General features: G+C 47.0%; 1 protein-coding gene across 6 annotated transcripts in view; it reads right to left on the bottom strand.

The window, feature by feature from the left end:
- Positions 1–12623: 12623 nt before the first annotated feature.
- Positions 12624–26345, bottom strand: part of PPCDC (phosphopantothenoylcysteine decarboxylase) — a 52715-nt gene continuing 38993 nt past the window's right edge. For 3 of the 6 annotated variants that reach the window (XM_074966014.1, XM_074966013.1, XM_074966015.1), the window contains 2 exons: positions 21346–21474; positions 17471–18290 (listed from right to left, as the gene is read on the bottom strand). In XM_074966014.1, coding sequence (XP_074822115.1) covers positions 18000–18290; positions 21346–21474 — 420 coding nt within the window. In that variant the 3' untranslated portion in view covers positions 17471–17999. Of the gene's footprint in view, positions 12720–17470; positions 18291–21345; positions 21475–26345 lie in introns of those variants that run through there. The other 3 variants (XM_074966016.1, XM_074966017.1, XM_074966018.1) reach the window with 2 other exon arrangements.

Genomic DNA, 26345 nt, shown 5'->3' with positions numbered 1-26345 from the left:
TCCACCCACAAGGCCTGCGCACTGGAAAGGTCTTTGCTGAGTCTTCAGGAACGAGGAATTGGCTTTGCAGCTGCACAGAGCCCCCTTCGGCAAGAGGTGGACTGAAGCTTGTAGTCAAAGTGGTCCGGGAAGTCAGTCAAGCAGCATCATTTCCGTTAGGCTGAGAAACTGGGGTTTGTGTCAGTGTACGCTTGGTGTAATCTTGTTTACCTACAAAGAATGTACCCACAGGCCTGTCTCCCTGAACACAGCAGAAACAAACAACCATAGACAGTTTCCCTGCTTGGAAATCCCCAAGTTAGCCTCTCCAGCAAGGTCTGTTGCCCAAGAAGCTCTGTCCCTCTGCTTCCTCTCACAGTCACATTCTCACTCCTTTACCTGGCTTTCTTCAACACACACAGTTTACAAGTGATCTCTTAGACCATGTCTACTATGCAGATCTAGATCAATATAACTCCATCACAAAGGGGTGTGAAAAATCCATCCCCCCCACCATGGACAGCGCTGTAGCTACTGCCTCTCGGGAGGTCGATTAACTCCCCTGAAGGGAGAAGCTCTCCCATCGGTGTCGAAGCATCTTCACTAAAGCGCCACAGCAGCAAAGCTGCACTATGCTGTAGGTGAGGACAAGCCTGTCGCCCCTGCATTTGCCCTGTTAATCTACCGGGGTTAGTTCAGGGCCAGCCATGCAGCCATTGCTTTGTTTACTACACAAAGAAACTTGATTGCTCCTTCTGTGGAGGATATAAGGGCTTGTGTACACTGGCACTTAACAGCGCTGCAACTTTCTCTCTCAGGGGGGTGAAAAACCTCCCCCCTGAGTGCAGCAAGTCTCGGGCACCAGTGTAAACAGTGCCCCAGAGCTGGGAGCTTCGCCCCTCGTGGAGGTGGGGTTTTTTCCCAGCGCTGCGCCTCAACCACACAAGGCAGGTTAAGAGTGCTTGGTACACACACAGGTTTTAACAAGGTCTGTGATTGTGTTTCAGACCTGTTGGCAGCCATTAACGCCTTTCAGCAACAATATTACTATTTATATTGTGGCAGCAGCCAAAGGCTCCATGCAGAACAGGGCCCCATTTGTGTGCTAGGTGTTTTTACAGTGTTGTACACAACACTGTAAAAAACAGTCTGAAGGGTCATGTGCTCATCTTCTAAGGATGAAGGGACAGAGAGAATCCGTCCAACCAAGGGTATGTCTACACTTGCAGAGTTTTTGTGCTGTAAGTTTCACCGGTGACAGGGAACCGGTGAAAGAAAAGCGCTGGTTTGTGTACTCACTTAATTCCTCAGGCGTCAGAGAGTGTTTACATGAGCAGCACTTCCATTGCGGATGAGAGCAGTGCTCTAGGGCAGCTATCCCACAGTGCAGCGCTCTCCAGTTTGATGATGGGTCTTGTGGGAAGGGGGTGTTGATTGCGGGGCATCCTGGGTCCCTGCACAGCCTCCTCTCCCCAGACACGGATAAGCTCCAGTAGCTCAGCATTGCTCCAGGGGAGCAGGGGATCGTTGGCTCCGTGGAGCAGGCATTGTCACCTGGCCAGATCAGTGAGCCCTTGCCAAGAAAACGGGAGTTTCAAAGTTCCCGGGGCTTTACAGGGGGAGGGGTGGATGTCTGTTTACCTGGCGTCAGAGCAGCTGGCAAGAGTGGTCACCCAGGCACTGTGGGAGATCCTGCGGAGGCGAAAAGCTGTGTAAACAGGAAGAATCAGGAGCGTAGCTAGTGAGGGAGCAGGGCAGTGGCTGCTCTCCCACCGAGTGGGCGTGGCGCCTTTTTAATTTTTACTCACCCGGCAGCGCTCTGGGTCTTCGGCGGCGGGTCCTTCGCTCGCTCCAGTCTCCAGCGGCACTTTGGCGGCAGGGGGTCCTTCAGTGCCGCCGAAGACCCGGAGCGCCGCCGGGTGAGTCCAAGCAGGTGGTGCCTTTTTTGATGTCCGCTCCCCCTGTTCTCTCCACCTGGCTACGCCACTGGGAAGAATGTGTCTTCACTTGCACATCACCGCAAAAGCATCACTGGTACGAACTATATGCCTCTCATGGAGGTGGTTTGCTTTTTGTGGTGAAACGTCTGAGTTTCACTGCAAAATGTCATTGGAGAGTGTAGACGCTCCCATGGTTTTTGCACAAAAAAAGCGACTTTTTCCACTTTAAATGGCAAGTGTAGACATGCCCCAAGGCAGGGTGAGAGAACATCCCTGCTCTGCAGAACAAGTGAGAAAAAGGGAGTGGAGAACTTTAAAATGTTTTCAGAGGAGCTTTTTACTTTAGGGCCTGGTCTACACTACAAAGTTAGTTCCATGTAAGTCACTTTGCATTGATCTATTTGTGCATGTGTCTATGCACAAATTTGTTTCAGGCTGATGTAACTGCCCCATTATGGCACTGCAACCACATCCCCAAATGGCGTAGAGCCATGGTTGACCTACTGAGGATGACAGTGCAAGCATAGACAATGCATGACCTGTGTCAACCCTCACAATCCTGCAGCAGCTGTCCCACAATGCCCCATTCTCTGATCACCATTGTAAACTCAACTGCCGAGGAGTCACAGGCCAGAAGCAACCCTCTCCCCACATTTTGAAATGCCTTTTCCTGACTGCCCTCCTTGGCAGCACACCTAGCAGCTCTCTCTTGGGGTATGGCAACCATGCCAGCTCCACTAGACACACTCCTGCCTGGAGTGAACAGGAACTATTAGAGCTCCTAGACCGGCTGGGAGAAGAGGCTGCGCAAGCATAACTACAGCCCAGCTGTGGAAACATGGACACCTACCAGCAGATTGCCTGGAGATACAGGCAAAGAGGTATGACTGGGATGAGCAGCAGTGTCATGTGAAAGTCCAGGAACTTCACCAGGGATACCACAAAGCGGGGAGCGCAACAATAGATCTGGTGCTGAGCCACAGACCTGCTGCTTCTACAAGGAACTGTATGCCATATTTGGCAGAGACTCCACCGGCACCCCACAGACCCCTGTGGATGCTTCAGAGGAGCCCGAGATAGAGACCCCTGTTGTGAACAGTGAGGGGAGGGGAGGGAAACACTGCAGGGGACTCTAGCCATGCTGCGTGCCAGGATCTGTTTGAGTCTCTGCCACAGTCTAGCCAGTCCCGCCAGGCAAGCACAGATCAGCCCGATGAAGGGGAAGAGAACTCGGGAGTGCACATATATTTTTCCTTAGAGCATTGAAATTTAAAGATGGTGCCTGGCCCATCCCCAAGTTAACAAGACAAAGGTATCAACTTTTCATTGTTTTATTTGTACAAGAAGAGGTGGAGGTACAACCAAGAAAGGTAGAGTTGGCACCTGCCTTCCTTTCCCCTTTTGGGTTAGGCAGGGTGGGGTCCATCTGGAGCACTTTTTATATGCATAAAAATGTACCTTTTATCCTCCTGAAAGATTGCCATGAAAGGAGATACTATGCAATCTGCTCCCAAAAATTTCTAGGAATGGCTGACTTATTTCTTCCTCCACGGTAAGACACTTTCCCACACCACTTTGTGATGAGTTTGGTTGGTGACATTGCAGTAAACAGGCTAGTGGCATATGGGCCCGGGCAGCTTCAGGATGCCAGCAGCTGTGTTCTCTGTACCTTTGTTATCCTTCGTAGTGAGATATCAGCTAAAATCACTACCTTCTGTTGAAACTAGTGCCAAAAGTCAGTGCCATTGGTTTATGCTTAGATCCATGGAACAGGGATGAAAATTTTATAGCTTTGTGCAACAGAAAATCACTCACTATAGCTGGGGTCCTGTGCTGTGGTGCTCCAAAGCTGGTGTCAATAAGCAAGTCATATTAACGTTGTTGATGGGAATAAGGAGAGGGAGTTTTGAAAGTTTTCTTTCCCTTTCCATTGTGACTGTAAATCACAGTATCTGTCTGTTTTTATGAGGAGCTTCTGGTGTCGCGACCTTCAGGGTGCCCCCTCCACACCCGCAGAAAGCCTATCCTGTTGAGAAAGAAGAGGACGGCTGAGGACGTGTTTCGCAAGGTCCTGCAAGCCAAGCATCAGACTGTGACCAATGGATCTGGAGGGCCCATAGGACCGACAGCATGTAGAAAGACACAGAAGATAGGAAAAAAGCCCAGGCGTTCCATCAGGAAAAGGAGAGGGAAATGCACCAGGACATAATGGGTCTTCTCAAGTAGCAAACCCAAATGCTTCAGATCCTGGTTGATTTACAGGTCCAAAAATCCAGGACTCTCCACTCTTTGCAGTTCTTGAAGAATGCCTAAACCCTTTGAACATACTATGTGGCATAATGGGCTGCACCAGTACCCACACCACTCCACACTGGAAGACAGCAAGGAAAACCACAGCTTCATATAACACTGACCTGTGACAACCACAGTTGGTGTGTGTATACCCACAACGGACTACATTTGTGCATTCAAATGGACATAAATGTTTCCTTCCTTTCTAATTTTAAATTTGCACCTCATTAAGTTATGTTAAAAATTCATAAAACATTGCCTGTGGATTTTTTTGCACATTATTTTCTGCAGTATTTTTTCCTACCAATTTAAGTTCTATTTTTGGAGGATCAAATTACCTTTATTAGTTCCAACAAATATCGCAGAACGGTGTTCAAAGGAAACAGTACTTGTAAATGTACACCAAGCATCACAGAATTCACTGCTTCTGGAAAACACCAGGTCATATTTATAAATGTACAGCAAGCACTACACAATTCATAGCTTAAGGGCGTCACATTATTGATAGCTTAAGGAAAACACACAGTCATATTTATAAATGTACAGCAGGCACTACCCAATCCTAAGCAGAAACCAAAACTCCAGCAGAAAACACTACTGGAGCTGACTGTTAAAGTGCTCTTTCAGAGTCTCCCTCAAACACATAGATCCACGTTGGGGTCCTGAAATAGCCCTTGTGTCCGGGTGTTCAAAGTCAGCAGAGAGCCACTCCATCTCTACCCTTCACGTTGGAGGCAGCTTTTCCTCCTTTGCCTCACAGATATTATGCAGGACACAACAGGCAGCTATAGCCATTGGGACATTTTTCTCACAGAGATCCAATGTAGTGAGTAAACAATGCCAGTGTCCCATCAGTCTACCAAAAGCACATTCAGCGGTCATTCTGCACCTGCTAAGCTGGTAGCTGAATCCTTCCTTAGTGCTGTAGAGGTGGTCAGTGTATGGAGCCAGGAGAGCAAGGGGTAGGCTGTGTCCCCCAGAACCACTGTTGGCAGCCGCATTTCAATATTGCCAGTGGGCACCCACCAGTTGGGAAAGAATGTCCCAGCTTGCAGCTTTCTGAACAGTCCTGTGTTCTTAAAGATGCGAGTATCGTGCACCTTCCCTGACCAGCCCACATTGATATTGGTGAAGCATTCCAGTGATCCACCAACGCTTGCATAGCCATAGAAAAGTAACCTTTTCCATTGAGTACGCTGGGGCAAGGAGGGTTGATGCCAAAATAGGGACTCCCCCATTCCCCTGCAGTTTGGGAACCCCATTGCTGCAAACTCATCCACTATTTCTAGCACATTGCCAAGAGTCACAGTCCTGTGTAGCAGAAGACAGCTAATGGCCCTACACACTTGCATGACAACGGCCCCAACTGTGGATTATCCAACTCCAAAATGATTTCCCACTGACCAGAAGCATTTTGACATTGTGAGCTTCCAGAGTGCAACCGCCACTCACTTCTTCGCTGTCAATGCAGCTCTCGTTCTGGTGACCATGCGCTGGAGGGAGCTCAGCCCACAAATCCAGGAACTTGGGCTTTCACATCCAAAAGTTTTGCAGCCACTGCTCATCATCCAAACCTTCACTATGATGCAATCCCACCAGTCAATGTTCATTTCTTGGGCACAGAAGCAGTGCTCCACCATTTGCAGCTGCTCTGTGAACACCACCAACAACCTTGAATTATTTTTCGCTATGTCCTTCAGCAAACCATCTTCAAAGAAATCATATCCTCTGTTGTTGTGGTACTTCCTGTGGGTCTGCCAATACAGGAGAATCACCTCTCACATTAGGTCATCTTTACACAATTCCATCACTATAAACTTGCTATCACTCTGTGATCTTCCCCGTACTGTCCTACTGTTTCTTTAAATGACTCTTCATCTTTGTCACAGGCATGGTCGCCCCATTGCATCCCTTCGTGGTCAACTGTGGCAATGGAGACACTCCTTGCCTCTGTTCCCTCTTCTGGAGTGGGTTTCCTTGGCTTTTCCCACATGAGTTGGTCACTCCCATTCCCTCTGGCCAAAGTACTAAACAAATTTAAACCCTTCCAGTGTATTTAAGTAACTGGTCAGACCCTAAGCTGGCTTCTCTCAGCTGGCCTCTTCAAAGGCCCTTGCTTTGGGTTCATCTGGGCCAGCAGCAAAGTCTTTAAAAATCAAGCAGAAACTCAATGGAGTCACAGTCTTCTTTTCAGGGTAGCAGACCGAGGGCTTCTCCCATCCCGGGAGCCCCTCAAAAGAATTAAAACTACAAACAAAATCAAATATTATTAAAGCATCTTCTGTCCCTCTCTGAGCTTGAGCATCTCGCCCTTCTCAGGCTCCTCTAGAGCTCTCCATCGCTCTTCAGCAACAGCAGTCCACAGGACTGCCTGCCTGGACCCTTGCCCTTGGTTCAGGGCCCACCAAAGGAGCTAGCTCCACTCCTATAGTTCTCCCCTCCAATTCAACTTAACTGCTGTCCTCTACAGCCAGTCTCCAATTGCTTGTATTTCCTCCTTTTAAATCCAACATGCAGTCCAGGTGTAATTGGGCAGGGCTAGCTGAACAGGGCTGGCTGGCCAAGGCCTCCTTGTTACAATCCCCTTTATAAAATATCATTTAAGATCTCAATTCCAGCATTACCCCCCTTTGATTTCAATGATCCTATGTCATTTATAGGGCTATATTGGGACACTGTTCTTGAATCCTCTATCTAAACCATTCTATAGGATGAGTGTTTTGTTTTTTGCCACTCTATCACAATGATGGATCATTGTAAAATAAACAACGGCCAAGAAAAAGCAGTAAGCAAAAGGAATCTTACTTCTATGTGTGGCCACACTGTAATATAACACAGTCCTTTGGGATGTTACATCTGGCCATAAGGGTTGGATGTTGCCATTTCTCAAAATTCAGTGAAGTCCAGATAAAATATTCAAGTACATTGCTGGTTAATTACATTCAGCTTTGCCTTTGTCAGATAGCAGAGTAGCAGCCGTGTTAGTCTGTATTCGCAAAAAGAAAAGGAGTACTTGTGGCACCTTAGAGACTAACAAATTTATTTGAGCATAAGCTTTCGTGAGCTACAGCTCACTTCATCGGATGCTCACGATAGCTTATGCTCAAATAAATTTGTTAGTCTCTAAGGTGCCACAAGTACTCCTTTTCTTTTTGTCAGATATGTTACAGCTAAAGACTATATGTTTATGGATAGGTGTTATTCTTAATCATCACCAATAATCTATCACCATTAGTGCTTCTTCCTAAGGTCGCAGCCCACTCAGAGCTGCAGGGAAAGCCTTTGCGCATCCCCTGTGATGTTGAGATCTCTCTGCCTCTTGCTGAGTTTCCTGCTGCTGAACTCTGCAAAAACTGCTCTCTTCAAAAAGAAAAGCACCTCACTTCCTGTTGCAAAGAGCTTTCGAAGATGTAAGCCACACCACTTCCCTGGCTTGCAGAAAGGCGTCTCCAGCCTAACAGCTGCAAAAGTGTGAACCCCACCACCCACCTCAAACAGGAGTCAACCCCGGAGCCAGTGCACACAAACTTCTGGAGTCAGGGCTTTTAAAAAAGATATTTCACGGCATTTACTACGATGACAGGCACCCTATACATACCTATAAAAGATAGCAGAGGAAAAATATTTAGGATCATATTCATCCCTGGTAACTCTACCAGATACCATGGTGATAGATGGGCAGGCAGATCAATCCTTATATATATATATAAATGATCTGCAAAGGACAAAGAATTGGGTTTGTGATTTTTTTTTTAATTGTTCATGTCGTAATAAAAGAAAGTGTGAATATGGGAGATTTATTTTTGACTTGCTTGTTTTTTCACTTTAGTACTATCAGAAATATCACATTGTGTGTTCTCTGAGGTTTGCTGGAGGTCTCTTTGGAGGTTTTAGGCCTTGCTAGAGTAGGCTTTAGAAGGCATTTGCTAAAATGTGCTAACAGCCTCATGTTGACAAAGTAGTGCGCCTGTGGGCTTGTTTTCACTGGAAAGTTATTTCAAGTTGTAACTTCAGTGCTGTCCCTAGCTTGTATCTGGTCCACACATGAAAACCCTTCATTCCCTCATGGTGGTGCTTTTATCTGGAGTGGGCTGACCTGAGGAAGGGTAGAGCCTGAGATGGCACAATTTTTAGGCTCCTAACATCACCACTCGGTAGTGTGGACACAAGCTAGCTCCATTTGATTGCCTCCAAAGCATTCCCACAATTTCTTCCATGTGCCCAGAAAGAATAGAAAAGTTCTCCCACAATGTACTAGGAAAGAACTCACAGAGCACCAGACGCAGCTTAGTGCAGCACAAAGAAGCATGGAACGTGCACCCAGAAATCTTAATACCCCATACAAGTGACTGCAGTACCAGTGTGGATGCAGCAACTCAAGTATTATTTCACTGTGTGGTCAGGTCACTCTTAGGCCAGGTCAACACTAAAAAGTGAGGTCTACAAAGCTACGTCACTCAGGGGTGTGAAAATTCCACATCCCTGAGCAACATAGTTAAGCTGACCTAAATCCCTATGTAGACCTACCTAGCTACCGCCTCTCGGGGGGGTGGACTACCTATGCCAACAGGAGACCCCTTCCCGTCAGTGGAGTAGTGTCCATACTGAAGCACTGTAGCTGTGCTGCTGTAGCGTTTCAAGTGTAGACAAGCCCATAGCCTCACTCAAGCTAGGCTAACTCTAGAGAAGTAGCTCAAGTGTAGATAACTCAAGTTAACCCTGCAGTGAAGACACACCCTTTAACATGAATTAAACTGGATGAGTTTCTAGGCTTTAACTCAGCCAGTATAACTAACATGTGTTAAAGGCACACTGCCTCGTTTGCACTAGTCTGTTCAGATGTCAGCTAGCCTTCCAAATCCTACTCTAGATAAAGGCCCTAGATATGGATCCTGAGTTTTCTCAGCCCTTAAAAGCAGGGGTATGGGCACTGAGTCTTTAACAAAAAGAGCTGTAGTTCCAATTACTTTTTCAGGCATTTGAGTTAAACATGTGCTGCTCCCCCACCCCCTCCAAAAAAAGAAAAAAAAAATTCTAAACAAAATGGGAACAAACAACATCAGTTAATTGGCTTCCACTTGCATGCCGTCTGTGATGTCACAATCATACTAATCCTCCAGTCATCCATGGAGATTTTCAAGAAAAATAGGGCAGATAAGGCCAGAATTTATAATGTCAAAAAACCAAAACAAACCTCCTCCCCCCAAACATTTCAGGTCTGCTGTACATCCAAAAGCAGCAAAAAAAAGGGCAAAAGTCCAGTTTTCCTTCTTCTCTGTTTCTAAGATCACCTTTATGAGATATCCCTCATTTGATGCCTAATATACTGTTACCCCTTTTAGACCCAAGTGGTTAGCCAAAATTCAGGGTCCTGCACGCTGTTTCAGTTGGCAGGGAAAAATTGATAGAGCAGGTGTCTTTGATGCAACTCTGTTTATTGACAAAGTATGTATGAAGTCCTGTTTGTCTGAGCACAGCAAGAATCAAACAGCAGGACACAGTTTCTTTGATCACAGCTTCAAGCCCCTTTCTAGCCAGAACTCAGCCCAAAAGCGCACTCTTAGTTTTTTCCTCAGATCTACACTGCTTCTGTTGTTGTGTCTGATGCTTCCTTGTTGCCTTCTCTGGTCTTTCAGCCTCTCTTCCACAGACAAAAGTTCACAAAACAATACCCAGCAAAACCCTTCTGCCCCCATGTGCACGGTAGTCACATGTTCCTGTGTTTTGGATGGAGGCTGCTATTGTTTCAGCTATGTGGCTCCATACAGGAGTCGAACTGTCTCTTACATTTATCTCAAATGAAGAGTAGCTGTTACACCCACTGGTTTCAACAAAGTTTAAACTAACCCATGCTGACACCATGACCCATATCCAATAAGAAGGTACTCTGAGGAGTGTCTACTCAGGTTTCCAAGCAGTGATCATGCAAAGGATCACACAATGGCACACTAATATCTGATATTGTACCACAGGTAAAACAGAGTGGGGTCCTTTAAGAAAAAGCTCCATCCTTTATTTTTCAGGCAGTTCTCTCTTACTTCCTTAAGTGGTCATCTCACTGTCTGCTCATATTTCCTCATGCTATGGATCATGTTCTACTTTAATGTATATCTATACAACTTCGTTGACATAATCTCCACTGAATTCTCTCTCTTGGCTCTGAAATTATAAAATTCCCTTTATTCAATGATCTGCAAGTGCTTTACAATTACGTGAGCCTCACAAGATAGTTTTGTGTTATTTCCAGTTTAGCTATTTTTTTTTTTTTTTTTTTTTTTTTTTACAGATGAGGAAACTACAGCACAGAGAGGGTAAGTGACTTTTCCAATCCCACAGAGCAAATCAGTGGCACAACCAGGAATAGAACCCAAGAGTCCCAGTTCCCATTCCGTTGTAACCACCAGCAGAACACATTCTCTTCAAAGGTTCTGTAGTCACTCAGTGAGGGCCTGATCCAAAGTCCAGTGAAGTCAATGGAAGTCTTTTCTAGTGATGTCAATGGGCTTTGGATCAGACTCTGTGTCAGCATCACAAAGCTATTCTAATAGACTAATAGTAAGAGACTTTTCCCACAAACATGGAAAAACCCCACAAGACAGTCACCCTCACAATATAGCACTGCTAGAGGTAGGTCACTGCTGGAGGCCAGACAGAGGACTAGAAGCCACCGGGCCACCGCTATAAAACGAGGATTCTTACAGCTACTGTTGAACAGTATCACCCAGCCGAACATCCCTGCTACTCTTAAGGCTGTGTCATTAGACTCCCTTCTGCCCTTATCCCCAGCAATTCTGGGCCCCCATGGGGCCCACTCTACATCAGTAAAGAAGCCAAAGTGGGAAAGTTCAGAAGCCTTTTTATTTGTGTAGTGTCGATAAGGAAACTAAACACTCCATGATAACCTTTCGTGCTAAGGAGCTCAAAGGTTGCCTAATATGTAGGTTCTGTGCAGAAGGTCTTATATTTGATTGTGTCTAGTTAAAAATAAACTCTAGGATCTGTAAACAAACGCCGTGGTCTGCTGACTGCAGCACCCTCCCCAGTCCACTCCCGTCCCCTTCAGGTAGAAGGATTGCATTTCAAAGGAGGAGGATGAACTGTGGGGCCCTCTCAGGTCTAACCGCTGGTGTCCATGGTCAGGATTTCCTAACTTCCTCATCATGCAGTTAATTTTTCAATTTCAAAAGGAGTGTTAAAGTCTCTTGGGAACAGCTTCCCCAGGCTTTCCAGAGTGGCTAGACATGTTGATTCTAAGACCTGCAGCACCCTGCCGGGCTGAGCAAAAGTTCATTTTGGTTTACGTTTGACGTCTGCAACTCCACACATCAATGGATACAAAAGGGCAAAGGTCAATACAAGGCCTTGTGTGCTCTCTTTCAATGTATTTTTTTCTCCTGTGATGTTAAAAAACAACAACATTCAAGTAATTTAGAAAGTGCACATCAGGCACCAAAAACATGCAAACATTGAGTCAAATGGCCTTCAAATGTAAAACTGTAGCCTTTTCCCATTATAGTTTCTTGGGGAAACATCAATAATATAGGGCTTCCTGCTGGAAAGGTGAAGACTAGAGCAGCTGCTACAGGAGCTTTCCAAAACCAGTGCTCTTACAACATTCACTACAGTGACTTTTAGTGGGAGGCTGGGAGCATTCCCATAATAAATATTTTTACACCAGTGGTGGGCAACCTGCAGCCCGTCAGGGTACTCTGCTGGCGGACCGCGAGACAGTTTGTTTACATCGACCGTCCGCAGCGACAGCTGCCTGCAGCTCCCAGTGGCCGTGGTTCACCGTTCCCAGCCAATGGGAGCTGTGGGAAGCGGTGGCCAGTACGGTTCGTGGCCTCCACTTCCCGCAGCTCCCATTGGCCGGGAACGGTGAACCGCGGCCACTGGGAGCTGCAGGCAACCGTGCCTGCAGACGGTTGATGTAAACAAACTGTCTCACAGCCCGCCAGCGGATTACCCTGATGGGTCGTTTGTGGCCGACAGGCCACAGCTTGCCCACCACTGTTTTACACCATTCTCTTCTCTGACTCCTCTTGATGCTGGACATAGAGCAACTAAGAAATTCTCTTTTCAATGTTTCAAAAACTATTCCATATAAAATACTCAGGATAAAGAGGCCTAGTATGATATAAGTCCCTCTCTATACAGATGTTTGTATGTGAACTGCGTATAAGGTATGGCAGAGGGCCCCCACATAATCATATATAGAAACTTGACTTCAGTTCTGGAAGGTCTCTAATGATGTAAGAGGTTTTAATGTAAGAGCAGCTGATGGCACTGGAACCCAAACATCTTATTTTTTCAGTTGATGACAATGTTCTTGGAGGCACATGCCATCTCAGCTCCGCATTGCTTTCATCCTCACACTGAAAAATTGTCAAGAAGGGGGGCAAACGTGATTTACATCAAGGAATTATCTCTGTGTCAGCAAGTCCCGCTCTGAAAGGATCACCTTCACCTTCTCCACAATGGTCCATACTTCCGCCATGGCACCTCGACCTGGAGAGCAAGGTCACACACACAGTAAAACTCAGGTCCCAAGGAGGCTGCACAACTGCTAAGCATTGACATACCACAAGCCCTGCTGAAATTTGGCCTTGTTCCTTCCCATACACACAGCAATGCAATGTTCCAGTGCATTTTCTAACCAGTGCATTGCAGCGAGTTACACCAGATATGCTGGCAAGACAGAACAAGGCTAGTGTGAAGATCAGCTCCCACCACAGGCACCGACTTCTGCTCATGCCGGTGGGTGCTCGACACCCCCATCTACCGTCTGCCCCGCCCCCATTCCAACCCCTTTCCCAAAGTCCCTGCCCCAACTCCACCCCCTCCCTGCCCCTATTCTGACTCCTTCCCCAAATCCCTGCCCCGGCCCCGCCTCTTCCCTGCCTCCTTCCCTGAGCGCACCATATTCCTGCTCCTCCTGGAGCTTGGCGGCAAGCGCTGGGAGGTAGGTGGAGGAGTGGGGACATGGCGCGCTCAGGGGAGGACGCAGAGGAGGAGGTGAGGTGGAGCGGGGAGGGGAGCTTGGCTGCCGGTGGGTGCAGAGCACCCACTAATTTTTCCCTGTGGGTGCTCCAGCCCTGGAGCACCCATGGCATTGGCGCCTATGGCTCCCACTGCCAAACTCCAAGGGGCCAGACACTGTCACAAATTATGGGTCCTCATGAGTGGCCCACCTGATTCCCATAGTGGCCTGAATATCAGAAAGCAACTGTGTTCCATATGGGCAGGTGAAAAATACCCGCAAACTAGCCACAGAGCCTCATCGATTCTCCAGGGTCTATGTGGATTGTGTGTCCTGGTTAAATGCCAATTGGTTGATTAAAAAAGTTGAGTAGAAATGACCAAAACAAATTAATGTGAGAATTTTTTTCATTTAACTTCTCATTTTGAAACCCAGAAACTTTATTTCTGTGTGAAATTGATGCAAAATGGCCGTTTTTTTCTATGTCAAAACCATGAACACTTTATATTTTTGTACGCTTTCAATATACAATGAAATTAAGACTATTTTCAAGTGAAAATTGTCCCGACTTTGCTTTGGCTTGCATCCTGAACTAATGCTTGGAAATGTAAGGACAAGAACAAAACGTAAAAACTCTTCCTTTGGGATTGGTTACTTGCCAGATGTGCACTAAATCTTTCAGTGGAGATGTTGCTTTCACTCCTGAAGTCTTTTTTCATAGATTCATAAATATTCAGGCCTGAAGGGATCATTAGATAATCTTGTCTGACCTCCTGTCAAACACGGGTCATAGAATTTCATCCAGCTACTCCTGAATTTAGAGCAATAATTTGGTTTGACTAAAGCATATCTTCCAGAAAGGCATCCAGTCTTCATGTGAAGACTTCAAATGTGGAGAATCCACCACGTTCCTTAGTAATTTGTTCCAAAGGTTAATCACTTTCACTGTTAAAAAAGTGTGCCTTATTTCTAATTTAAAATTTAATTACCTAATTTCTAGTTAGTTACCTAGTTCCTAATCAGAAATTAGTTACCTTAGACTTGCTTTAGGAAGGCCCCATAATTGTCAGCATCTGTTGGTGAACGATGGTTTTGAAAGAACAAAGGAACTATTTTCCTAAAAAGCTGAAAGAACCTTCATTCTACACTAGGATTTTTCAGACTCATAATTCCCATAATCCTGCTGGTGGATTGCACTGTAGATAAGGAATAGGCAGGCTTGTGTGTTAATCTCCATGCTGTCTAACCCTGAACAGGTGGAGCAGCACCCAACAGATATGGACAAGAGACATCCTCTTGGATTGCCTCCTTACCAGAGGCAACGTGTGGGAGGAGGGCACACGGGGTCACGTGCCCCCGCAGATTTCTGCCTTCCATTTCCAGCCAGGCATCCACCAGCACTGGGGGGCTTGCTGGGAGGAGCCATCGCAGTTCAGAGGGCTCAGCAGAAGCAGCTGAGTCCTGGGGCTCTCCATGGAGGGACCATCCAGCTGGGCAGCACACTGGAACTGGGCAAGGCCACTGGAGCAGGTAGTGGCAGCAGGCAGGGCAGAGCCGTTGCTGGTGCCCGGCAGCAGGAAGCTGGGCTGGGGGGGACCAGCAGATCCATCCCTACCTTCCCTGAACCAGCTGCAGGTGCTGGGCACTGCAGGGGCTTCAGCGGCCACAAAGCCCAGCCAGAGGTGGCTCAGCAAGGGAGGATGTCCCCTGCAGGAGGAGCAGCGCCACATGTGGCTGCTGCTTTGGGCACAAAGCCTATTGGACAGAGGAGCCCCATGCTCCCTGGGGCCAGGGCCCAGGCCTCACAGAGGTGAAAAGAAGGCTCTAAGCCCCTGCCCACGGGGCTGCCAGGGAGCCTGCAAGTCCAGGGCGGGAACAGGCTGGAAATCACTCCCCAGACCCCACTCCAGAGCTTATCTGCGGGGCAGAGAGGCTCCCCTTGCCAGCGCTGCACAGGGCTCTGGACAGCTTTGGTACATGCAGGGCACGTCTCCTCCTGGACCACGCCCTGTGTGCGAGGGTCTTGGATTTTCCCGGAGTGCTGTCCTGGCCAGAGGCAGAGGGGAAGGAAGGAGTCCTCCGGGAAGGCTGCAGGTGTTCTGAGTGCTCTCACGAGGGGCTGGTTTCTCCACACAGCGGCTGGGAGCAGGATACACCCTGCCAGCAATTTATGGAGAAGCAGCGGGGTTGGGGGCGGGGACAGCAAGAGGAAGAGCTGCGGGAGGAGGCAGAAGGAGGAGAGCATGCAAAGGGGACATGGGTGGGAAGCAGAGCCAACACATGGAGTGGTCAGGTCCCCCCTGAAACCTTTAAATTGTGCCTTCCACTATCAACAGTTACATGTCACCTCTGCTCCTTACAGTTCTGCATACAGAGCCATTAATCTTCATGATTCATAAATAACATTTCCAAGACCTGCCTGTGTTTTCCCAACTACTTCCATTTCACCTTTGGCAAGTCACATCTGGACTTTTTAGCTGTGCAAACTTTGGTAAGCAGTGTGTCCTGAACCCACAAATTATTCATATAGGGTGAAGTCCACCCCGACACAAAACCTATGCACCTCTGAGAGATAATCACAAACAAAATAAGAAAACAAATAAAATAGTCATGAAACAGAAGAGAAACATTCTTCAGTTTAACCACGATGAAAAGCTTAGCTAGGTAGGCTCTACTAATGGCTCATGACACAGAATACTGGTTAAGCAGGATGAAAAGCGTAAGCATTAGGAAGTACTTTGCCTGAGTCAGCTGCTGCAGGCCAGTCTGTCTTTCTGTCCCAGAAAGATTAAGCAATACAGTGATAAAAACACTTGAGCTCATCTGAGTATTGTTTATATTACAGCATCCATTGAGGGAGTGGAATCTGTTGGGAATTACAGATCCAAAAATCCGGGTGTAGACACGGTTAGAGACTTCTTGGGTCTAATAGGGGAGAGAAATTACAAGGGAAAGTAATTCAAGCAAAGACTGTGTGCTGACGCCCTTGCTAATACTAAGGTTTTGCCCCGATTCCAGCCATCAGTGGCCTGTCATCAGTGTAACTGCACCAACACAAACCTGTAGAGTAGACAGGCAAAACACTGACTGGTGCAAATTGCAGCTTTCTTTTTCCACTCTATGGGTTTGAACCTTGCTGGCATCAACAAGTGGGATCAGAGCAAACGTCAGTGTGGACAAACCCAAAAACCACAACTGTTTCTGGAGATGGAGGTGATTGATGGGTATAAGATATCAGTAGTGAGGGATACATAGGAACGATGGTCCAGTGGCTAGGGTGCTCGTTTGGGGGACCTGGCTTCAATTCCCTGCTCTGCCACAGACTTCCTGTGTGACCTTGGGTAAGTCATGGATCCTCTCTGTGCCTCAGTTCCCCACCGGCACAGTACAGATAATAACACTGTCCTACCTCACAGGGATGTGTGAGGATAAATACATAAAAGATTGCGAGGTGCTCAGATACCACCATGGTAATGGGGGATCTTAGTTAAATAGATAAAGGAAAAGACCAAAAAGGGAAGGCATGTTGATCCAGATGGCTTTTTGCCAAAGTCTATTGTGTGGTTTGACCTATTTTGAGTGTTTCCATTTACATTAATTATGGACATGTGAGAAATTTGATGTGATGAGCTGAAAGAACCCTAGCAGAACAGTTATGGCCTGGTGTGTTTTTACTGATTTAAATAACTTACAAATCTGTTTATCCAACCACAAATGTATACTGGTATTCAGTTCCAAAAGGCCTCTCTTTTAGTGAGAAAACCTGGATTTGTGCTGGAAATGGCCCTACTTGATAATCACTTTAGATAAGCTGTTACCAGCAGGAGAGTGGGGTGGGAGGAAGTTTTGTTTCATGGTCTCTGTGTGTATATAATGTCTTCTGCAGTTTCCACGATATGCTATGCATCCAATGAAGTGAGCTGTAGCTCACGAAAGCTCATGCTCAAATAAACTGGTTAGTCTCTAAGGTGCCACAAGTACTCCTTTTCTTTTTTCTTTTTACGAATACAGACTAACACGGCTGTTACTCTGAAACCTGTCATTATTTACCTGAGAGATCAGGAGGTGTGAAAGCCAACCCTTACTCAGCAACCACAAAGACTATTTTTAAATGTGTCTTATTTTCTAGACAGATTTCTATGCACTGTGTCAATGCACACCATAGAGCTTGGTATCAAACTATAAAGCAAAGTTATTAAAATATTAACACAGATGTGCTTGTTCAAACATGATTCTATACAGGTGCTACAGCTGATTTATTGTTACGAATAACATGCCAAAGAAACAGCTTTCCTTCTCTATCCATATATGGCCCGCATTACAATAGTATCTGAGTGCCTCCATTTTTTAATGTATCTATCCCTCACAACTCCCCTGTGAGACAGGGAAGTGCTACTGTCCTCTGTTATCCCCACTGGGGCACAGAGAGACTAAACCAATTCACACAGAAAACCTGTGGCAGAGCAGAGAATTGAATCTGGGTCTCTCAAGTCCCAGGATAGCATGCTAACCACTGGCCCATCCTTCCTCTCTCTCATGCTTTTATCATGAATTACTAGTTGGCAACATTTATTTTTCAAATCTTAGGTTGATTTGAGTTATTGAAGCTAAGATAAGCTAAACCCCTAACCCCAAATTTCTACTCCTGATTCTGCTTTGGATTCCTAGCATCTCACAGTGTCTGCATGAATTTTGAAAATTGGCAAGAAAAGAAACATTTTCTTCACGGCTGGTCTGAGACCCAATTTCAACACATTTCTGTAAACTTTGGCTATGGAGGGTTACAGCACACACTGTACTTGTTCACCTCAACCCAACACACTGAAGTTCACAGCGTGAGAAGATTGTCTCACCGTCAGCGTAACATTTCCATGATCATCATGAGAGAAAGCACACAAGAAAGTAGCCAGAGGCCATGCTAAAGACTGACCTTCATCCCCACACACCAGCCTCTTCACCACACAAGGGATCTCCATGTAGCCAAAGTCCTTTAGTTGCTCTACCTGCTGAGCTGTAATAGGATGTTCCCACATGGCTGTGTTCATAGCAGGGCAGAACAGCAGGGGTTTTGTCATATCCCACGCGCGGATGACACAGGTCTGGGGAAAAAAAAAAAAAAAAAAAAGACAACAAGAAATCCAACCCTAGCATGTTTGTTGCCCTTCCTATTTGCATCTCCTATCATGCTGCTGCAGAAGCCCTTTGCCAAGCTGAAGGTACCCAAACTTTGCCCGGCCATGCTGGAAACTTGTCAGCAGCTTCCGGACTTGCAACCAATAGGCACTCAATGACATCAGATTGCAGCAGCCTCGTTTCTAATAGGGAAAAGAGGGCAGGGCTACAAAGAGTGCAAGTCCCAGAACAACATGCTTCATCTTTCCTTGAGTCAAGTGAGCAGCGCACTCAGATCCAGCTGGAACACTACAGTTGGCACAAGCCAACAGCCTCTTTGGGCTGCATCTCCACAGTAAAGCTGAGGGTGGCCACAAACCATACTGTAAAACTCTCAACCATATGTGAGGGAAGCCAGGTGTACAGTCATTTTGCCGAAGTGCTGTGTCGACTGATATGTCACTTTTGCAATCAAAAGAAGCATCCCATCTTCCATGGATGTAACTAGCATCAAGTAGAAGAAACATGGCTGGCCTATATCAAAACATGCCCTCAGCTTCCCAGCCATCAAACAGCTCCTACATATTACAAAGGATCACATCAGAATCTACAGTGACAGAGTTTGCAGATCATTAATAGAGGGCGCAGTCAGTTCTCTGTCTGGCTTCTTGAACCAGCAAGATATTATCATGTCAGATAGGGTTTGCTACAGCATCCTAAAGACAAAAGGACAAGAGGAAGTTGCTCACCTTGTGCAGTAACGATGGTTCTTTGACATGTGTCTCCTTAGGCGTTCTCCACTGTAGGTGTATCTGCGCCCCCGTTCTTCTAATTGGAGATTTTAGGTAGCAGTGTCCATTCAGCCCACACATGCGCTCTCCCTCCCTCGCGGTCTGCCTAGAGGCTATCTAGTACTGCACAGGCGAACCCCCCTCAGGTCCTCCTCTACCACAAATCCCCTTATGGAGAACACTAGAGGGAAGGAGGGCGAGTTGTGGAGCACTAATTGGGGGACACATCTCAAAGAACCATTGTTACTGCATAAAGTGAGTAACTTCCTCTTCTTCTTCACGTAGTGCCCCTAGGGGTGCTCCACTGCAAGTGACTTTACAGCAGCATCCCCCATGGAGGGCCGAGGCTTCGGAGTGGAGTCTGTTACTACAGAGAGTACTGTGGAGTCGAAGATGCCATCAGAGGCTGAATCTCCAGTGACAGCATAATATTCTGCAGAAGTGTGGGCAAAGGCCCAAGTCGCTGCTCTGCAGATTTCTGAGATAGGGACATCATTAAGGAATGCGACCAAGGTAGAAATTGACCTCGCAGAGTGCGTACGGATTCCAGACGGAGGAAACAGGGTGTGCCCTTGATAACAGTAATTAATGCAACTAGAGACCCATTTGGGTAGTCTTTGAGTCAATACTAATGATGCAGATAAGGAAGAGACAACTGCTCATTCCGTTTGACGCCAAAGACGGTTCGCCCGCGCAGTGTTAGACAGCCTCGAGGAAAACCACAAGGGAGGGAGAACGCATGTATGGGCTGAACAGACACCACTACCTAAAATCGCTGATTAGAGGCGCAGGGGTGCAGATATACTTACAGTGGAGCACTCATCGGGACACTACTCAAAGAACAACTTGCATTTGTCCTTGGAATAGTATCTCGACTGTAGTCATCTTGTGTTCAGTAAACTTTTTATCTGTTGTTTTGTACTGTATGATGTGAACTTTCTCCAGTACAGGCAAAATCTAATTCTGTTAGGTCTGATCCCCTCCCTCCAAGCTTCCAAAGGAAACCATAAATGGCCTGTTTTGTACATCTATGCTATTTTATTTTCCTCCTAAAAAAGGCTAGCAGTTGCAGAGTTGTAATCTTGTGTGTCACTGACCAATGGGATCTGTCTCCTGGGCCTTGTCATGCTCCTCCTGCTAAGCCGACACCTCCAGAGACATTCTACATGCTCACACAGATGAAGCCTGTCACTCCAGCTGTATTTTACTCATTTACAGGCACTGTGGTTTTCCTTAGCACTGGGGTTCAGCCACTCAGAGTTTCATGACCTGAATGGCACGTGTCCACACAAATTTCCTTTTGAGATTTTGTGTGCCTACATCCCTAGCTCCATCCACCCTCCACTCATTTTTGAGGGACACTGAACTGGTTACACCAGCGCTGCATGTGCAGATTTACATTCTCTTTGAAGATTCCTTAGGTGTCTAAAAAATTCTGTGACCTTCCCTATCTAATGAGCACCTATCTCTGTTCCCAAAGCACTTGGGTGTACCGGGGGCTCTTGGGTAGTCTGTCTTACCCAAATGCAGGCGCTGACTCCCTTCTTCCACCACCCCAAGCTACTTGAGGTATCAGAAAACAGCACTGCCCAAAAAAAGACCTGTGGCTGAAACTGGAAATGGCTGAAATGTGTGAGTGTGGGTGGGTGGATGTCCACGTTATGTTTTTAGGTGAGGGAGTGAGGACTAGCAGGAAGTAAACAAACTTATCTGATCTCACAGGTGTCTTTCCAGACTGCATCTAAAACACAGAAAGGAAGGGGAACTGGAGAGTGAGAAAGTGTGTGTGTGAGATAGAGAGAGACAGAGAGATGAAGAGGATATAAGGTGCAGGAGAGGAAGAAGAATCATGCATCAGGCAAAGGAGGAGGAAATACAGGGAAAGGGATGGCGGGTGAACACCATGAGACAAGGGGCCAGGGAGATGAAGAAGGATGTGGAGAGGAAGAGAGAGAGAGAGAGAGAGAGAGGTATAAGGAGGGAGGCATTGAAAAGAGCAGGCATTATTAATTATTATTATTAATAGTAGTATTTTAATGCCTCGAAGCCCTAGTGATGGATCCAGGCCCCATTTCTCTAGGCACTGTACAAACACAGAACAATATGGTCCCTGCCCCAAAGAGCTTGCATGAAAAGGAAACCAGAATAGAGGCACAGTGGAAGAAATAGAGGGATGAGGAAATAGAGCATGAGAGATGTCCTCAGCCAGTATTCAGGGCAACTAATGGTCCAGATGCGGACAGTAACTCACCAGTAAGTTGTCACAGATGCCATTCGCTATTTTTGCAAGTGTATTTGCATCAAGAGGAGCCACTAGCATCAGGTCGGCCCAGCGCCTCAGGTCAATGTGGAGGATTGGGTCCGTACGCCCTTTCCACAGCTGCAGAAAACAGAGGAGGCTGGATCACTGAACCTTCCTGAGACAGTCACTCATACACAGAGCGCTTGGCACTGTACCAACCCCACATGCATAAATGCCATGTCAAACCACGGGGAAAGAGTAACATCCACATGGAACAAAGCCCAATCACAATGGGGCTCTGAGACAGCAGTGCTGCAGCTGCTTCTTCATATTTCACCCTTCTCTTGCTTCGCGCTTCCTATAGTTACTATTTATATTGTGGTAGCACCTAGAAACTCCAATCAAAGATCAGAGCCTCATTGTGCTAGGCACCGTACAGATAATCAAGGAAACTGAGTGCTCCCTAGAGCAGTCTATCTACATGTCAGACATCTACATCACCCTGCATGCCAGCACAGGCTTCCCCATCACACTCACCACAGGGCATCTGTGAATCTCAGGAACAGCTAGAAAAGCTTCCTGAAAATTTTACCCTGGTGACTAGTCTGCTTTGAACAACCCCGGCCAAAACCCCATAGAATAGACCAGCTGGGGCCAGCTAGGTCTTTCTTGCTCCAACCTTTGTAACTCTGATCATTCTAGTTTACCCAGAAGGTTTATGCTGCCCTGGAAATTCCGTGTGACAGACATGGCGATTTCCTGCAATATCCTGAGCAAACCTTGCTGAATTAAGTTAAACCCTATTGAATTAAGTTTAAGTATCTTTGGAGCCCATCATATTAAAAATGCAATATGTATGTATTATTGTGGGATTGTATGTACCTTCACTAGGGTGGAGACTTGTAAACCTTGGGAAATGTTGTGAACTTCAAAGGACTATTTTAAACAAAGTTAAGTGGGGTTCCTTGGAAGTATCTGGGGGAAGATATATAGGTCACAGTTCAGTGCAACTGCCCCTGTATTCCCCCTCTATGATCCAGCAAAGGAAACCCACTCTCAGGCTTCCAGATCCCCAGCCACGACCTCTCTTGGTTGGAGACACACATCTCTCTCCCTCCTGACTGGGGTTTTTCCAGACTGCACAGCTCTCTGCCTACACTGTGAATTCCCCAGCAAGTCAGACTGCCTAAGCTAGCCTGCTTTGCCTTTGCCTCAGAAGCAATAAACAGTGTAATTGCCGATAGGTATAAATTACAAAACGGCTTGTCCTAAGCAAGTACATTTATTCTTAAGGTGAAAGCACTACAGAGAAAACATATTTAAAAAGTTAAAGAAACTACAGATATGCTGCATACTAATCAGCTTACTGGAGATCACCTCAATTCCAACAAGGGCTCTGACATGTCGTTGGTCCTTCAAACTCCACCATGGGGGTTTTCTGTGGTCACAAGTTCATATTGGCTATTAGCTCAGAACAAGCACAGCCTGAATCTGAGAGTTACCCCTTTACACAGTTTGGGTCTTTGATCTGCAGAGACCGTGAATACTAAGTAGCCAGACAGTGGTCCCCTCCCTCAGGATGAAGCTTCAAAAGGCTGGGTCTCTGTACAGCCAGAAGTGGTCATTTGCATTTACCAATCTGCAGGTATTTCCTAGAACCCCACTTATATTTGTTTGTCTGGCACATTGCTTAAAATATTCCTCTGAAGCTCATAACATTTCCCAAGGTTTACACTGGCCATGTCTCTCCCAGAAGAAGTTACATACAATCCCACAATAAAACAAACTTCACATTTAAAATACAATAGACTGCAAACATACTTAAACTTAATTCAAAAAGATTTAACTTAATCCAATCAGATTTGTCCTGGATATTGCAGGAAATTGCTATATCTGTCGCACTCTGACCTCCATGGAGCATCTGAGCTGGTAAAATGTCAAGAGAAGCAGCAAATGAGATGATTTGTCTTACCTCCAGAGGCCAGGCACAACCACAGGCCAGTGAGAGGTGTGCATCAGGGCCACAAACTGCTCATTCTATGAGTCACACACAACCACAACAAAGAGGCAGCATCCGGAATAACTAGTGCTCCCCACCCTTCCCAAAGTAGAGCTCTTCACTCTCTTTTTAGTTTTTAAGTACATTAAAGAGTCTCGCTTTCTTTTTAAAATAACTTTTTGTATTTAACTCTTCTGGAGCCAGGCAGGACCATCCCTAGCCATTCTGGGGCCCTACACAGCCTCCCCACGGGAGGGCGGGGGGGGGGGGGAGGGAAAGGGTGTGTGGCTCCAGGCCTCTGCGGGGGGGGGGGGGGGGGCTGGCTTGGGGGGCAGGAAGGAACCGCCCCCCAGCACTCACCGGCGGCGCGGCTGGGGCCAGGTTGCTGCACTTCCCGCCGCTGGTGAGTGCAGGCCCGACCCTGCTGCAGTCATAGAATCATAGAATATCAGGGTTGGAAGGGACCCCAGAAGGTCATCTAGTCCAACCCCCTGCTCGAAGCAGGACCAATTCCCAGTTAAATCATCCCAGCCAGGGCTTTGTCAAGCCTGACCTTAAAAACCTCTAAGGAAGGAGATTCTACCACCTCCCTAGGTAACGCATTCCAGTGTTTCACCACCCTCTTAGTGAAAAAGTTTTTCCTAATATCCAATCTAAACCTCCCCCATTGCAACTTGAGACCATTACTCCTCGTTCTGTCATCTGCTACCATTGAGAACAGTCTAGAGCCATCCTCTTTGGAACCCCCTTTCAGGTAGTTGAAAGCAGCTATCAAATCCCCCCTCATTCTTCTCTTCTGCAGACTAAACAATCCCAGCTCCCTCAGCCTCTCCTCATAAGTCATGTGCTCTAGACCCCTAATCATTTTTGTTGCCCTTCGCTGGACTCTCTCCAATTTATCCACATCCTTCTTGTAGTGTGGGGCCCAAAACTGGACACAGTACTCCAGATGAGGCCTCACCAGTGTCGAATAGAGGGGAACGATCACGTCCCTCGATCTGCTCGCTATGCCCCTACTTATACATCCCAAAATGCCATTGGCCTTCTTGGCAACAAGGGCACACTGTTGACTCATATCCAGCTTCTCGTCCACTGTCACCCCTAGGTCCTTTTCCGCAGAACTGCTGCCTAGCCATTCGGTCCCTAGTCTGTAGCGGTGCATTGGATTCTTCTGTCCTAAGTGTAGGACCCTGCACTTATCCTTATTGAACCTCATCAGATTTCTTTTGGCCCAATCCTCCAATTTGTCTAGGTCCTTCTGTATCCTATCCCTCCCCTCCAGCGTATCTACCACTCCTCCCAGTTTAGTATCATCCGCAAATTTGCTGAGACTGCAATCCACACCATCCTCCAGATCATTTATGAAGATATTGAACAAAACCGGCCCCAGGACCGACCCCTGGGGCACTCCACTTGACACCGGCTGCCAACTAGACATGGAGCCATTGATCACTACCCGTTGAGCCCGACAATCTAGCCAGCTTTCTACCCACCTTATAGTGCATTTATCCAGCCCATACTTCCTTAACTTGCTGACAAGAATACTGTGGGAGACCGTGTCAAAAGCTTTGTTAAAGTCAAGAAACAATACATCCACTGCTTTCCCTTCATCCACAGAACCAGTAATCTCATCATAAAAGGCGATTAGATTAGTCAGGCATGACCTTCCCTTGGTGAATCCATGCTGACTGCCAGCATGCATCCATGCAGTCCTCAGGGGCTGGGGCGGAGCAGGGGTGGGAAGAGGCGGGGGCCATGGGGAAGAGGCGGAGCCCTACGTGCCTGGTGCCCTACACAGCTGCGTACTTTGCATATGGGTAGGAATGGCCCTGGAGCCACGTATAATGCAAGCAGGAGCTGTGCAGGCTCCTCTCACACAGCTCTGTCAGTGCACCTCAGTCCTGACCTGCAACACCCCTTGCCCAGCTCTGCCAATGCATCTTAATCCTGATCTGCAACATTCCCTGGTATTTCAGTACTGCAAGCCCATATGGCACAGCCAATGCACCTCAATTCTGACCTGCAGCCCCCCTGCTATTCCAGACTTGAGCCCCAACAGAGCTCTGCCAATGAACCACAATGATCTCTGAAATGACTGGAAAGCTTTCTGTTCATTCCCACTAACATGCCTTTCTACAAAGGAAAGCAACATATGCTTGTGGGTGCAAAAACAGAGGACTGCTTACATGGTGATGAGCAGGTCTTCTTGTACTCACTGAAGGTGGGAGAACTGCAAAGCTGAGAGAAGGGAGATGCAGAGAATAGAATGTGGGTATTTATTCAACCACCCCTTTGCAGTTAGGGTACCTCAAAGAGCTTTAGAAAGCACTGGACAAACAGCAGCCATTCTGCACTTGGCAACAACTCACACACTGTCTGGAACAGGAGAAGCTGGTTGACAGCCTAAGGGCATGTTAGGAAGTCTGAACAGCCAGAGTATCCCTTACTCTGACTGAAAAGTGCACTGTGAACTTTAGCTCACAGAGAACCAGCAGAGATAAGCCAAAGAGATTTTGGGGTATGTTTACACTGGTAGTTACATCACCAGCAGTTACAGCGCCACTTAGAGAGTGCTGAAGGGAAACCGCTGTTGTGTGTTCACACTATCGGCTGCCTGTGCAATAGCATGTTCACACTTGGGGCACTTGCAGCAGTATTCAGAGCGGTGCACTCTGGGCAGCTATCCCACAGAGCATCTCTTCCTCTTCTGCCACTAACAGTTGTGGTAAGACAGATGGGGTTGTGGGGCATCCTGGGTCCTGTCCCAATGCCCCAGGATGCATTGCTTTGCATCCCAGCAATCCCTGTGCTTCCGTCTGCATTTGGCGCCATCTTTCAACAGTTTGTGTACTGCGCACTCTGCCTCTTCTGTCTGCAGGAATGGATCACGCATTGTTGACCAGCATGCTGCTCGCTCTCACTAACACGTCACGAGTGGCTGTGGAGTTATTCCTTAAACTACAAAGGCAAGAGGAGTTTGACATTGATCTCGCCACGTGTGGTAGCTACG

Source organism: Natator depressus, chromosome 10, assembly GCF_965152275.1.
Source record: "Natator depressus isolate rNatDep1 chromosome 10, rNatDep2.hap1, whole genome shotgun sequence".
NCBI classification, from domain to species: Eukaryota; Metazoa; Chordata; order Testudines; family Cheloniidae; genus Natator; species Natator depressus.
Note: the sequence above shows the minus strand (reverse complement) of the source record. Positions and strands in the feature narration are given on the sequence as shown.